The following is a 16,893-nucleotide window of genomic DNA, read 5'->3' on the forward strand; positions in this document are numbered from 1 at the left end:
ACAGAATCAGGCCCTTATCTGTCTTCTGAGTACTTACCCTACAGAGATTTAAGATAGAAATTAATCCCATTAATTTACAGATTTTATATTTGATTCAGTTAAAAGGTGTTGAGGGATAGGAATAAGGAGGGAATGTTACTAAACCGCTTTCTATAACTGAAATAGCATTTTTGTCTCACTGTGTATTTCTCATATCCCAGACAAGTGGTCCTCTACCTGAGAGTCTGGTGGAGCATTCAGTATTGTTTTACCTGTCTCTTTTGACTCAGTATAGTGCAGAAGTGGATCACCTAGATTACCTCTGCCAGTCTTGCAACCTCCCTGATAATTCGCCTATCGCTATGATTATTTCAGTAGGTGTTTTGCATTGAAGGCTATAGAGCAGGCCAAGCAATTCAGTGCTATGTCTTCGACGTATACAACCTTATCAGATAGACTCATAGGATCACATGGAAAATTAAGTCATTAGGGACATCAGAGATCACCTAATACAGCCTCCTGTGTCAAGCTGGGCTAACTTTGCAACTAGATCAGGTCGCTCAGAAGGGGATGAGTTTTTTTGGCAAACCAGTTTTGGTTTTCTAAGGCAAATTTGAATCTAAATGACATTGTGGAGTTTATTTTTCTCTATTAAATACACATACTTTATCAGAATGACTAGAGAATAAATCTATAACTGATTTTGGCATTAAAGATATGTACTTAATAGATACTGAGCGTAATACCCATCTGTTGTTGAAATCTCTCTCATTGCTCAGAGCAGTTCTTGAGATCTGTTTCCCTTGTGAAGATTTTTGTCATGGAACAGTTCTTTAACTTGCTGTCTACTGTGACTTTAACTCCCTGTACCTACTCCCATTCTGTTGGCCCTGAGCAGGCTGAGCAGATTCTTACTATGCTTGCAGTTTTAGAACCAGGTTTTCACTTTCACTTTGTATTTGCCTAATAAGGAACTTGGAGCAGCAGTAGACTGAACAATCCTAAATGTTAGAAAAAATACATAAACCCAAGCAACAACCCAAAGCAAAACCTCAGCAGTTTACTTTCAAGGTTAGTTTCAAGTTTACATGCAAATAAACTTGTTAGAACCTAGCCATCTGTAGACTATTAGGTGCATATTTGACAAAAAAAAAAAGAAAAAAGTAAATAAAAAAGCTGTCAAATGACACTCTTGAACATTCAAACGGCTCAAAGGCTCTTTGTGTGGTAATGTTGGCACAGCTCCTAAGTGACCAGATGGAATTTTATTAACACTCAACAGGACAAGGGCTGAGATTTTGTTTCTTAACTTACTATATTTGAAACGCTTGTAGAGGATGTGTCAGAAAGCTTGATAGTTCTTCCTACTACACAGAATTGCACATATACCTTCCCTAATGCAAAGATGTTGACAGCTTCAGAGGTTGTCATTTCTATAAGGTGGGTAAGAAAAGAGATATGAGATGTATGGTAATTTAAATATTACAACTTTTTATCATATTTTTAAAAAGTGTTTTTATATACACAATTAGTGGTCATATTAAAAGCAGAATTTAGAAACAGGCTTTTTAGTAAACAGACTTAATGGATTTTTGTAAGAGAGAACAAAAGTTATCTAAGTATTAAAATTACCTTGATTTCTGACATCAATAACCACTAATATGTGATGACAGATTTCCATTTAAGGACTCTGGTAAACATACCAAACCATATGAATTTCTGTGAATCCTCCTTTTCTGGCATCATTACGAGTTTATTGTCAGTAAGAAATATCTGAAAACTGAGAATCTGCATTGTCTCTGGTAAATCACAGGATGACCTTCAAACCAGACAGTTTAAGAAACAAAAGCTGTAACATAACGTGGACTCATCATTTGCCCTGTGCCTTTTAAGTGCTTCCTTTCCATATTCAAGGTTTTCAGGGAACTCATGATAGCTAGAAACATGCGGTGTTACAGGTTAGCATTTTGTAACCTCTGACTTATCTGAGGCATCACAAAGAACACTGATGTGACATACAATTAAGAGTTAGCAGTACTAATTTTGAGCCTGGATATCTTATTCAGACAAAATTCTCACTGTTTGCTGGTGAAAGGTGAGCCTGAGGGCTTTGTACAGAGTCAGATCCTGTATTTGTTCAATAACTCAAGCTGGTAGCATCAGTAAAGTTATGACAAATACTGTATTGTGGACTTATGTTGTATAATTTATATGTGCTTACTTGCATAGGTAGACCAAAGACCAGATCAAGAGCTTGTTGAAGTCAATGAGAGTTTTTCTCAGCTTCTTCAGTACTGTTGCCAGTCCTGGAACTTTGTCCCCAGCCTTGTATTGCCTGATTTTCATTTATTTATTTATGTATGTACTTTATTTTATTAAAGCCCCAGTTTATACCTTTCATGTAGGCCCAGTATTATTGCAAGAGGAAAAAGTAATTTTAACTTGTGTATTGAAAAAACTAACAGTAGATTAACTTTATTATATTGATTAGGAATGTGTACTTCAAATCCAAATCATTGTCCTGCATTAGAACATCCTACAAATGTCCGTTCAGACTAACTTCTGGCATTGCATTACATGTGTGTTATTTTGTTGCTTAGCAAGCCGTATTTTGTACTCAACTTGGAAAAAGTATAGAGAATCGGAAGCCCCATTAAATTATGCAAGGAAAAGAAAATCAGCCTTTGTTCTACTATTATGAGATATATATATATAAAATCAGTGTTTGTTCTAAAATAGTAAGGAAAATAATTTAAAGAAAAAATCAAAAACATTTTAGGAAAGTGTTTTCCTCTTAATTGTTTGTGTAATGTCTAGATTAGCATTTGCCATCTGTAGTCAGTTAACTTTTGAATCACATTAGGGTAAAGACTTTTACAGTAGGTATGGTCAGAAGAGGTTATATACAGTAGCATAGGCGAAGATCATCTCAAAGAAAGGATTAAGCTGAGAGAGCTAACAGTTTTAAATGTGCTGTTTCTAGACTGTACTATTTCTATAGATTAATTTTCTTGTTTGTTTTCTGTCACCTGTTCTCTGTTCTTGCTGTCTTGACTTGATAAAGTGTCTTTTGCTTGCTCAATTAAAAATGCTTCAGGCAGAAAGCATCTGGTAGGGCAGAAGAGTAAGGGAGAAGGAGGAGGACAAAAGAACATAGTTAAACAGCAAACACAAATGAAAAAAAGAGACAGTAAAGAGATGCAAGGCCTGCTAGTTGCATGTGTGTGTGTGCATACACACGTAAGATTTTCTTTTCTATACTCCTGCTCTGTATGGTTGTCTATTTATATGTAATATATCATTGCAGGGAATTATATTATTGATTGTTATTAAGGTTGCCCCTTTATTTACAAGATCCTGTTTCAGTCCTTTACTGACTCTTCAGGAAGAGTTATATTCTATGCCAAGTGTCTACTTTAGGCTGTCTATTTTAATTTGCTTGGTGGGTTTCTGTTTTAGCATTAGCAAGAAACAGATTTGGACTATTGTCTGAAGTATCAGTAGTCATTTAAGAGACTATTTCGGTCCTGTTGTTTTTCCCCACAGAATTTTTTTCATTCTGTGCATAGGGTGGGCAGTAATCTAGGATAATCTGGTGATGGAGACCTGTTGCCTCAGGGATCCTACCTCTTACATTGCGATACTTGGAAGCCATGTCATAAATTAAGGAGGGGTGGGCATGTATAGAGAAGAATTGATCTGACGGTTAATAGTTGGATGTTCCCACAAAGAACTGGATCCTTTTGTCCCCCATGACACAGAGTTCCTGTAGGGAAATATGGTAGGCAATTTTTTAAACCAAATATATCCCTGGTAATCTCTTATCATACCTCATGCTTTCTTGATACCTACCTGTGATGTGTTGTGGTCTGCTTTATAGAAGTGCTGAGGATAATTCATATCTGCATCTGAAGACTCCAAAGGAATCCAGAATGTGCAGTAACTCTGGAATCTGAAAATCAGGAGGTATCTCATGTTGGAAACCCCAAATTACCACACAAGTACTTCTGACCTTAAATTTTCCATGTTCCAGTTCTCCCATTCACTCACATAGTATATTGATTCCATCTTACCCCATAAATACCCTGTGAAAACAAGCACATTAATATCCTTGAAACACTATGACATAATGCAATGATACTAACTTTATAATTGCCAATGAGAAAGGAAGTAATCCTTCAGAACAGGATTTTTTAATAGTATCTGGTAAATAAGACTAAAACCAGATGCCAAGGAGAATAAGAGAAGACATTAAGTAGCTGTTCTTTGGCACAACATTTGTCCTGAAAGAGATAGGGGTCCCTTGGAAGAAGCAGTATTCATTGTGTGTACATCTTGGCATGCACTGTATTGTATGGCAAATATTTTACAGGTCAAATATATGTGGGTTGATTGAATTCTGGAACTTTCTGTGGTTTTAGTACTTGACTAGGCAACCTAATATCACTCCAGCAATTTTTTGTTTGCAGTAGTATATGTATATACTATACGATTTTATGTGTGTATACACACCTACCTCTAAGATAAAGGGATTACGGAGATCTTATAGTGTGGAATACATGCAACTTTTGCACAGATATGCATTTTACTTATTTGGGGGATTATATTAGTAATAGTATTTGTTCAAATCTAACCAATTTAAGGAAACCGTGACAATAATAACTGGGGAGAAAAAAAAAGATGAAACTTGAGAATACCAAATGATTAGCAAAACATAAAAAAAATAAATTGAGATAGGCTTAAAAAGTCATTAATTTTGTAAAGCATAAGCCTTTGGGCTGTTTCTGTTTACTCTTGTGATATCTAGTTTATATTTTCAAGTTGTTTTTCTTTCAATCATGAGGGCTAAAAAATGTATATTGAGAAATGAAACCTGATATCCTCAAGTATTTGTGACTTACTGAGAGTAATGCCTTTGGAGAAATGCCAGCTAATACGTGATAATATTGTGACAATTGATGACGTGGGAATTGCATAATTTTACCTGTTCTTGGGAGCTGGTGTGGGAGGCCACTAAACTGAACAATTCATTTCCATAGCTTGGCCTAAAAAGTCAGAATCTGGTTGACAACAGAAAGAGGCTGTTGTCTTTTGTGAACTGAGTGCTGTGGCTACGTACAGTGGCCAGCTGGTTGACTCTTTCATAAAGCCAGTTCAATGCAGCCTGTAGTAGCTTAAATCCGGGAAGAAACCTACTTACTTCTTGGTGGCCACTCTCTTGTCCTTCAGCAGGGATTGATAGGGAGGCCAGCAGTACTGAAAGAAAGGATACCTGCAGCCTGAGCTTCAGCTTCCAAGCATTCTTCACATGAGCTGTCGCATATTATATTGCTGCAGATGAGACTGATGGGAGGCAGGAGGAGGAAGGAGCCTACCACCCATCATACCCAGCAAACAGAGGTGCGCAATGGTGCATTTACAGAATGTGCTTTCAAATCCTGAATTGTGTGTTTCCCTTCTCTTTTCTAAAGAACCTGTTCAGTGCATTTGTCTGGAGACAGCAGTGCCCCTGACCTTAGTGCTTCTACACAGCATGGCTATTAGCATAGGTTTTGACACAATCTGTCAATGTGAGAACATTTCATCTATTAAATAACCTTGCGATTTTGTTAGCCAGTTACACAGAGTAAGAAAAATCCATATACAGCATGTACACAGATATTTGTCTCCTGCATTAGTTTTATTCTCAGGATCTAAAAAAGTCAAGCCTTAACAGGACTCACTATTTGAAGGCTTAGGTTGTGATACACATTTTATAATTTTCTTGGGTTTGACATACATATATGCCTGAGCTGTTATTTCTGTTGATGGTGTGATCTCTTCACCAGGGAGATAAGTTGGTACTTCTTTCATGTAAATACGTTAGGAAGGTTAGGAAGATTGCTACTTCTGCACTACATTACCCGTACAGATTTCCTTGGAAGAGGTTTAGAGACTCCATATAACCTAAGTGGGCAGATGAGAACTACACAAACTCCCAAGATGCTAAAATTAGGCTTTTGACTATCTTGCAGCTTTTCTTTGTGTGTTATTGCTGGCAGTAGCTGAAGCATCAAAGGACATTTCTGGTTTGTAAGGACACAGAGCAGGGGCCCTGCCCTGCCTTACCTTTTTCCCCATAGGGGAAAATTGCTGCAATGAACTTTGTTTTTCCTCTGTATTCAAAATTCTGATGCTGCTTTCCAGAAATGCAAATACCCTGAATAGTAATCTGGAGAGAGAAATCACTTAAAGATTGTCTTTAAAAGACTTTCTAAAAAGTAAGGTAAAAGGGTAAGATCTATTCAGTAGGGTGACTCTGAAGAAACTGTAATATGCATGAATTTATGAAATTAATATATTTATAAAAAGAGTTATATGAACATGTGAGAATTCAACCAGAGGACACAGAAGAAAATTATGTATTACTTAGGGTACAGATAATAAGACATTTTTCTTCCATTCAGCACCCAAACCATTTTTCTCTGAAATCTGACTAATCTTGATACAACACACCACTTATGATAAAACAGGCATCTTGCCTTCTTTATTATCAGTTTTATAACAGAGCACTGAATAAAGCCACTGAAGTGGATTCAGTTCTGATTGCAGATGATGTTGTGTGTTTCTTGCTCACTAAGGACCCAGTGAGAATTTAAAAGGCTTCTGTCTATCAGAAGCCCCAGTTAGTATTTTCTATTAAGCTCTGCATGTCTTCTGGGTTTTTGTAATGTGGCTCAGTGAAGATCAGGCACCTGGAGAAAATAAACTATATGAAAATAAAATGTGCAGTTATCTGTCAATTAAATGTAATTCTTTACAAATTGGTAGCCATCTTTTATATCATTTTGTCTACTACTGTTAGTAATAGAGTACCAGAAAAGATCTTCTATAAACTGGGAATCATATGTTTTCTTTGGTAATAATTACTTTTTCTATCATTAGCTGATTTTAAAATTAAATTAATCCAGTACAGATTCTCTTTATCAAACAATATATTTCATATTTATGAAAAAGATCTATTTCATCCTGCTTTAGAACCTGTTTTAAGCAAGACCTTTAGGGCTTTCTGTAAATCAGTAAAAGTTGAATTTTGATCAGTTTCTTTAGGCATTAAGATAACACCAGATCTTCAGTGTTTGATTATAAAATATAAAGATACCTAAATCCTTACCACATTTTCCTAGAGAAGGGACAAAAATCTTCCAACATTCTGCAAAATCTTCTGAAATGTCGTTGTTATAGTCTAGTCTTTGCAACTCAGGATTAAAGTAATAGGGAAAGAATCATTAGCATGCAGAAACCACTTAGAGCAGCTACAGATCAGTACCTTGCAATAGTGTAAATATGTTTGTATTCATATCTATTGCTTATCTGTGATACAGTAAATATAATGCACAAAATTATTTTCAAAGATTTCCAATTTCCCCCAAGGCAAAGAAAAAACAAAACAGAAAACAAGACAAAAATAATTTTAGCTGATCTATGTTTCTGGTTATCTTTAGGGTTGAGCCTTGTAATTCTACTTACAGACATGTTATTGAGGGAGTTTGGAAGTAGTAGAAAAAAAACCACCACCACCCCACTCTTTTTGCTTAAAATTAACCAGAATTCTACAGCAAAATGAAAATTTTGCATTGGCAAGAGATTCCAAGTGAACTGAATGCTGGGTGATGCTGCTTTGTTTAGGTTTCTATCCTGATTTTAAATACAAACTAAGTAGTTGTTAGCGTGTATAGACTAACCTGATAATTACCAAAAATAATTAGGTACTGCTCAGGTGGCAATGAGTCATAGTGTGTCAGTATTTTCAGGTAATAAAAATGAAGCTCCATGAAAGATCGAGGTGTCAGAAGAACAGATGCTGAATCAAATGGATAAATGAAAGAGTAACAAGTCTTTAAGACCAGATGGTATATATCTAAGATTCAGAAAGCATTTAAGAATGAAGCAGCTGAACTGTTGACAAAAATAGGCGCTCTCATTAAAATTAGTTACTATGCTAGAAAAGTAGAGCAAATATACCTAAGTTAAAAACAGGTTGCAGCAGAAGCCCTGCAGTTAATGATCTATCAGTATTTCCCTAGAACTAGTAAAATCAGCTGGGGGGGAAAAAAAAAGTTAATCCACCTCAATGAACATGGTAGGACAGAAGCAAACAAGCAGGACTTTGGTTAAAAAAGAAAAAAGTTCCTCCCTGATTAAGATGTCTGGATTCATGGATTTAAGTGTTAATTGGGTTTAGGGCCAGGATCAGCCTCAGGACATGTTCAACACCAAACATGCAGCTGATGACACAGGAATTACCTTACTGACTGTGGAGAAACCACAGAACACAAAATCTGTTCCAGCTTGCTGTATCTGAACAGATGGCCCAGTGAAGTCCAAACACATCTGGGGAGATTTGTTTGGCCATCTTCTTTTCTTGGTGAACCAGATCACTGAGGCACAATGTGACAATGCAAATGCCATACAGCCACTCAGTAGCTGAAGTCAGTGCACCCAGTTGTCCTGTTTCTGACAGTGAATGACCAGTAGCTGATGTCTGGGAAAACACTGGGCAGGGCAGGGACGGGACAGGAGGTGGGTGAGTACAGGGTGGTATTCTCCCAATTTCCAGTAATCTGATGTTTAGGAACTTCCTAATCCAGAAGTTTTATGCATACCATAGTATTAATAGCCATGCGTGGACTTTAGTTTCCTCATATTTTTTTCTAATTGAATAAATTAAATGCATCTGTTTATAGTTTCAGCCTCTTAACAGTTCCACAGTTTAATTATGTGGTGTGAAAATAGACTTTGTTCTCTAAGTTTGGTGCTTGATAATTTTGTTTTGATATTCTAGTTGTTGTATTAGGAGAAACAGTAAATATTAGCTTTCTTTTCATTACCTTAGTCATATTCATGATTCTATACATCTAGGTCATTTTTTTTACCCTCAGTCATCTTTATTTCAGAATGAAGCGTCCTTGCCTATTTAACTTCTTGAGTAGTTGTTCCTTACCTTTGCTCAGTCATATCTGTGCCTTTTCTAGTTCTGCAACATATCATTTGCAGCACGATGTACCTAGAGTTGTGTGCAGTATTTAAAATGTGGGTGAGTAGTAATAATTTTACAGTGGCAAAATAGGGGTTTGTTTCCTGTTTGTTTCCCAACAAAGCTGTTATCTTTGAATTGTCATAGACTGTCTGGTCTGTCCTTACCAGGTCTCCTGGTTGTACATCCTCAGGCAGTTTAGATAACCTCCTGCTGGGGACAGTCCCAGGCTACCAGCACACATCTTTGCATGGCAGCAGAGCAGAACCAGCACCCTGTGGCTCACCTACGTGCCCTGGAGAGATGCTGTGTCTCTCCAGAGGTTCAAGGGAACAGGGGTGCTTCAGACTGCCCATTCCACTGGTGATATAACTCACAGAAGGAACATCTCTAAGGACCAAACAAGAATCCTATGTCGGGTTGTCGCTTAGAAAGGTTACATACAAGAGCATGAGTACAGCCAAAAGCATCTTGTTCAAACAATGCTAAGTGCAAAGAGCCACCTGCAGATATAACCAGCATGGCTACAGCACCCATGCCTGCTTATCAGCTTTCAGAGACATGTTTCTCTGGGCCTGGAGATCCTTCTCTGACAGTGCTAACTGAACACCTACTGAAGAGAGTCTGTAATTCTCAGGTGGCCTAAATTTCTGCAGCAACTAGGCACAAGAGAGCCTAGTAAGGGAAAAGAGCAATTGCTTACTTTGATGGCCAGCACCTCCATCTCCCAGCTTTGGCCTGCAATGCCACTGTGTAGCGGAAAAGCGAGATGAAGCACAGGTTCATGTTGCACATGCAGATCCATCTCCTGTCTGTGCCAGGCAATTGCTAATCCAGTCTGTGAGTATGTCAGATATGGTTCACATTGGGATTGTCCAGGCTGTGTCCTGGCACCATGTAAAACACCATATTTTGCAAGGACCCGCTCTCAGCCAGGCCTGTCTGCTTGTCGTTCCTGAGAAGAGTAAAATGCTGTGGGAATCCACTGAGTCACACAGGACTTTCTCTGCTATTAGAGGAATACTGTTACTTCTATTATTTTTAGGAGACAAAAGCCGGCTAAGTTTCTCCTGGCATTACCTATCAAAAATTAATTCTTTACCACCGGCCTCTGACAGCATATATCTACCTCCTGATCAGATGCCAAGTTTCAAAATTTCCTGGCTGGGCTAAGAACAGAGAGTTGTTTCTAATGACAGATTTGGGTGGTTTGACAGAAAACACTGTACACTTGGGAGCACTTGAGGGCAGCTGCTCCAAATAAGAGGGGAGGCAGTATTTTTTGGCAATGGCCTAAACATGAGGACAAAGTTCTTTTGTCCTCAATAAACTGTGTATACTTTGGGTATTTTGCATGTCTAGGTAGGTTAATTGTTGTACAGGACTAGGTATCTTCTGACAAGGTATCCAAGGAGAAACATCTTAGCTTTTCCTTATGTAGATTCAAGAAGGACTCATTCTGTGCATTCCTGTCAGCTTAGTCAATGTCCTGGGAACTAATAGGCTCTGATAATTTTGGGCCAATCTTCTATGATTTCTTTGTGTAAGGGGCATCTGGGCCTGTTAAAGACCAAAGGCATGCTACAGACCTCACCAGTTGCTGGGCTTCCTGCTGCTAAAAGTAATTCAAGACAAATATGCCTACTCTTCAGGCAGCCAGCTTCAGGACCAACAAATCACCCACCACCACCCCCCTTAGGAGGTTATCAAGGCTGGGGCGACAACTTGCAAGGTAGGTGTTATATACCACAGGGCTCCTCAGGCACCACTGAATATGGTTGTGCATGGAGTGCTCTGCTGGTTGGCGTGGGGTCTGCGTTAGAGTAGAAACAGACAGTGGTGAAAGGGGAGTGAAGAGTAGATGCCAAGGATGGCTTGGGAACTGGATGCTGACCAAAATGGATTACATGTCCGATCTTTGTGTCAGTTCCTCGGTTCTCAAATAATACAACCTCAGAATACACTTTTTAGTTAAAAACAACTGTGGTGAGTCGGTGGTGAATTTTCTGTATAGGTTAGTTTGTACTGAAATTCTAGGAAGTTTAAAATCCAAACAAGAAAATTAAATAATTTCTGAAGTCTAGTCCATGTAGGCAAACACATTTGAATTTTTAAGACATTTATGCCATTATAACACAAGGAGACCCATAAAATGGCATCATTTCTTCTGCTCAGTTTGGTGTCTCACTGTTTCCTGGGAGGCAGTGGAACAGACTGAAAACGCTTTGAGGCTAATACAGCCACCATTCCTGTAACAGCAGAACTGCTTGAACTTCTTTTCTTATCTGATCAGCCTGTTTCAGTACATCCCATTTCAATATCTGTTAATTTTGAATTCGTTATCTGTTAAGTTGCATGTATAATGTAATAGTCCCTGTAATATAACAAGTGTACTAGGTGTTAATCAGAAGATACAGGAAATGTGAATGATATGTTCAAAGTCTTATTTTTTAGGAAAATATCTATACTGGAAAAAGATCATGAGATATATAAAAGTAAACTGTCCAGACAAAAGTTATCCATCTAAATACTCAGCTAAAACATTCTAAATAATTTTTTTAATGTCAGTCTTAGTAGGTGGCTTTTTCTTGTACCTTCACTTTTTCTGTGGTTTGACGATGTGAACTCAAGGCAGAATTAGCAAGGTGGTTCTTGTCCACAGAAACTGCATCCCTAAATACACTGTTGGGTACCTTGTTAAACTATTTTCAGCCTGTCCAGCATTCCTGTGGCCCTGACCCTAAACAAGGTTGATCAACTACCACATTTTTACAAGGTGAAAGAATGGTTCTTCTGTATAGAACAAATTAGTGATTGAAAATAGGAATGAGTCACAGAAAAGCTCTCAGATAAAAGGGTACATTGAAATGAAATGGAATATTAAGGCATTCACTTAGAGTTTCTGACTATTTTTCTCTGTAAAAATCCTGTTGCAAAAGATAGCAAAAGTTTGTGAGAGGTAACAGTAGTGCTGTGCCACCAAAAGCAGTGCAGGATACTATAGTATTTAAACCACCTCATTTTTATGAGTGTTTGTGCAGAAGTAATTATCAGGGGAAAACAAAATGCAACAGTAGGTGGAATGGGCCAGGCAGGTCTGATGGCCCTTGCCAGACTCCACTTCCTGATTTATGTTTGTATGATTAGGATATACGGGATTAAGATCTGCAGGATTCAGGGCTGTCTGTCCAGATAGGAGAACTAATTCTTCTGAAAGCAATCTGGTAAGCCAGGTAGTAGGTATGAGTGACTCCCTGTGCTTGGGATCATCAACAAAATAGTTGATACTTCTGTTAAACTGACTTGATGCCTCACAAACTCAGGACCTGATACCCGATTGCTGAGCAACTGTGCCATAGGGAATACTGCTAGCCTTATTTTTACCTTTACCATCCTGACCTTGCCCCCTTTGATTCTTCCCGACTAACGTGAGCTTCCACATGACCTTGCATATTGACAAAATCTACTTATTCATATCTCCCTGGCACTCAGCGAAAAAGATTCCTTTTACTGTTTTTATCCAATGGATTTTTATCTCTGAGAATCTGATCAGCCTGTGCAGTAACAAGCCTACTGGAGTAAGCAGGAGATGATCACAAGACGACAACAGGGTTTTTGTACATGGAAGACAAGCATCTGCAGCTTCTTCCCTAAATGACAGGTTCAGGGCAACTGTGAAACTGCAGAAGTCAGGAAGCCTTGTGTGATTATATGGTGAGAGCCTGCCAGAACACTGCAGCCCTTCCCCTCTGAATTTGCTTGTCAGTGTCATCTCAAACTGTAAGGTTTTATTCTTTTCAGAACAGCATAAGAAAAACAAGCAAAGAATCAAAACAAAACCTCTGAATCTGTTCAAGATGCATTTGCATATGTCTGAGATTCTCAGGTTTCAGATGTGAATGTGTCTATCAAGGTATTGACCTTGTTTAGAAAGGAGGAAGCCCCAGCTTTGACAAAGAGTCAAAGAGGGCAGATAAAGTCTTTACTGGGAGTGTTTCTTTCCTCTGTACCTGTGGCCTTTTGACATTGTGCCAAGAGGTCTGTTGTTTCTACAGTATTCCTACTTAGGATTTTTACTTTACTTACTTTATGATTCCTACTATGATTTTTTTGTGCAGAAGGAGGAGTAAGTCTCAAACTGCAATAAGTTTAGTTGTAGGCTTGTTAGAAAATCAAGGATTATTGTAATTTATTTTAGAAACACACTTTATGCATATGGTTTCTAATTTAATTTCTATCATTATTTTAAAAATACTTATAGTATCCAATGATATCTAGTTAAATGGCAATTTGGCACATATTGCAACATATTTTCATAAGACATTTTAAAAGTAACATGGCATACCTTTGCCACACCTGTCCATTGATTCTTGAAGTGTGTGTCTAAAGTTGAAGTTAAATGTCCATGTATGTCAGCGGAATGTGCGCATGCTCAGTGCCATGAACAATGGAATTGTTTATCCTAGGGAATGAAATATTTGGATGGTCACATTTGAAAATTTTGCCCAAAATGTATCATTCTGCATATCATATGTAACTGTATAGTATTAAAATAGTGGGCTTCCCCAGAAAAGCTTAACATGGCACTGAGCAGAAAGGGGAGGTAGGAAAAAAGACTAGTGAGACCTTGCTAACTCTATTGCAGGTTCTGATGTGGCATGGAGTGGAAGAAATTACAAGGTAATTTGAGGTAATGCACTCATCATTGCATTTTACTGTGCAAGAAGATGAGTGGGAACTTGTGATTTATTTGGCACATGCAAGGTAGAAGAGTCTATAAGAAAGAAACAACAGCCTCTCTCCATAGTCTATAGAAACTGGTGTGAAGGTGAATTTCTTACCTATGCATTTTCTTCTTCCCCAGATTGTGGGAAGCCCTGATTTTTATGTATGTATAGTAGATTTAGTCCTCTTACTATAAATGGTTGCTACAGTTTCAAAGCTAAGTGTGTGAGTATACAGGGAGATGAGATGCTTGTAGGATGGAAGAGAATTAGTGCTATATTAGCAGAAAACATAAAGGGATGAATTTCATACCCAAATACTGAGCACTTCAAAAATGAAGCATCTTACCCTTATCTATATGGGATATTGGGCTACAAAAGCATATGCAGATGAAAAATGGAGGTGGGATAAAAGCCACAGCTTTGGCTGAGAAGCAGAGCAGCTCCAGGAGTTAGATTTCACCCTCTTCATGGGATGCCTTCTGTGTCTCCACTGGGCCTCCAGTGCCTCAAAGACAAATAAAGGCAGCATAAAGGGAAGTTCTTGCCGTGCCTCCTTTCCCTTTCACTATCCCATACGTGGGCAAGTGAAGAGCCGGCAAAGCACAGCAGCTGCCAACTCGTCTGTGAAGGGGGCATCCTACATTGGTGTGAAGCTCTAAGGCAGCACTGACTGCCTTTCAGGCTCAGAAGATACCACTCATGCATTGCAAAGAAACTACCTACAGGTCTGTAGGGCTTGGGTCAAGACTTTTAGATTAGTCACTGGGGAACAAGAGACATCTAGACACTATTTAACTTTCTTTGTTTTGAGTAACACTTTCTGCTTACTGACAGAGTTGGCATGGAAACTGAATTGGTACTCATTTTTTATAAGGATAGTCCATTCAGAGTGAGGTTAGTCATCAATAGGCAAACCAAAGAGACTCAGGCTGCAGCTGTTATCACTTATACCTTGCTCCTGAATAGACAGAATGTTCAGAATGGTAGCAATCATATTACCCCAACTTTTATGGGAAAAAATGTGCATCTATTGAGATTTATATTATGTGTTTTGGGCGTTGGGTGGTTTGTTGTTTGTTTTTTTGTTTTGTTTTTTTTTTTAAAGAGGGAAGAGTTATTTAATTATCTGAAATCCACAACAGAACTTTCTTATTTCTAGAAGATGCCGTACGTTTTTATGGATCAGTTGAATTTAAAGAGTTAACACAGTTCCTATAAACAGTGGTACTGGTAACATTGTGGTGGAAAATGGCATAATACTTAAAAGGCTATAATCTTAGCACTAGTGATCTGTGAATATATAGCCAAGATGGAAGTCTACACAGCATGCAGAAAATGGCATTTTCAAGTACTTTCCCTTTATTGATGAAAAAATTCAAGATGTGGTTATTTCCATCATACTTTTTTTCCCACATATAAGGATAGAAGCAAAGAAACAGCTGCTGGTTTTCTGCACCACCTAGGCTGAGAAAATATCGATGGCTAAATTGCTGTTCAGTGACATTTCATAAAGTGCCTGTTGGCATCCTGTTCTCAAATGCAGAATGATAAATGTATATTTATATTTGAAAAGTTTAATTTCATCTATAAACTTTGACTCTTGGCTTTTTATATCCTCAGAACAGAGACCATACATGCCTTCTTTCTTCATTGATATAGGATCTTGTTTTATTTATATTCAAGGCTATAATGGTGTTACCAAATTAATGAGGACACTGATTTCTCCTTTCTTTGTGTTTATCAAGCAGATAATCTAAGTGACGCCCTGAAAAAGCTGAAGATAACAACCACTGACAGCACAGCAGATAGCTTGGAGGGATGCTTGGACTGTCTTCTTCAAGCTCTGGCACAAAACAGTAAGTTGTGTGGACCTTTCTGATTTTAAATCATATAACGAGATCAGTGAATTAAAATGGAGTAGTAAAATGTGGCAGAAAGACTGACTCAAGCAGTAGGCTGCTGGATTGGCTGTTCTGGGTTTTTTAACCCATACATCCATAACAAGGTAGCATCAAAGACAGTGACAGTAAATAACTGGATATTTGGAACAGCTGTATTCCAGTCCTTTTTCCAATATGACAAAGTAGTACAATCGCTTTTCCAGTTGATCGCTCAAGACAAAGAACAAGGATGGACAAATAAGCCTGATAAGATGGGGAGAAGGATATGGGAGCTGCTTGCTAATTCTGGTTCAAAGAGCATAGTTTCCTATTTGCAGTGTGTTTTCCCTCATACTTCTGATCACATATTTCTTATTTCTAGTAGTTTCAATTAGCAGAAATAGGCTGGATATTCAAAGATGGTCCAAATTTGACATGTGGTGTGATAACAAAAATAACTTAAGAATGGAACAAGATGTCTTTTTCACCAAAAGCTGTAGAATGTGTGTCCCCACTCGCAGTAGGCAGAAAGGTATGGTAAATGAAGATGACAGCTTATAAGACTTTTCCGGGTTTGACTTTCTTAGCGCTTCAGATGGTGGCAGAAGAAAAAGCTGTGTAAAATTTCAGGTCAAAAAACTTGTCAGGATAGATGTGGTGGTTTAGCCCCTGCCAGGGTCTGAGACCACGCGGTCGCTGCCCCTCCCCCACAAAGGGAGTGAAATACAAAGCCCCAAGACTGAAATAAGGAAAGGTTTAATACAACAATGCAATAGCAACACAACAAACAACAGCAATAACAATAACAGTAATAGTGATAGCAATTAACAGAGAAAAATAGCTACCAAATACAGCAGTGAGAAGCACGATGTACAAAACCACGAGTGCACCCCGAAAAATGTGACCTCCAGGATGTGATGTCTGCATGGTATCTGAATAACCCGGCTAGAGCTCCCCCCCCACTGCTGGGGAAACTTAACCCTATCCTGGTTAAACCAGGACAATAGATACAAGCCATGATTAGAAATTCTTTATTTAAAAAAAAGATAGTCCTTTGTAAATATCAATGCAGTCAAGAGTACATACTATTAATAAGTCTTATTTCTTTCCCATGATGGTATTTTATAAATCACAGCCTTTTGGCTTAGTTGGTGTAAAATACTTCATGAGGTTTTTCACAATAGAACATAAGCACCATCAATATCAAATAAAATATGGATGATAACCATCTCTACATTCAATGATAATGGGTTTTAAATTCTGATTATTTTGCAAGGAGACATCAGCCAGG

At 38.1% G+C, this 16,893-nt stretch overlaps 1 protein-coding gene across 3 annotated transcripts in view; it reads left to right on the forward strand.

Annotated features, from left to right (window-relative positions):
- RAP1GDS1 (Rap1 GTPase-GDP dissociation stimulator 1) overlaps positions 1-16,893 on the forward strand; it is a 102,560-nt gene that overhangs the window by 21,245 nt on the left and 64,422 nt on the right. For 2 of the 3 annotated variants that reach the window (XM_074823139.1, XM_074823141.1), the window contains exon 2: positions 15,468-15,578. In XM_074823139.1, the coding sequence (XP_074679240.1) occupies positions 15,468-15,578 (111 nt within the window). The remainder of the gene's footprint in view (positions 1-15,467; positions 15,579-16,893) is intronic. The other variant, XM_074823140.1, reaches the window with a different exon arrangement.

The sequence above is a fragment of the Strix aluco genome, chromosome 4 (assembly GCF_031877795.1).
Source record: "Strix aluco isolate bStrAlu1 chromosome 4, bStrAlu1.hap1, whole genome shotgun sequence".
NCBI lineage: Eukaryota > Metazoa > Chordata > Aves > Strigiformes > Strigidae > Strix > Strix aluco.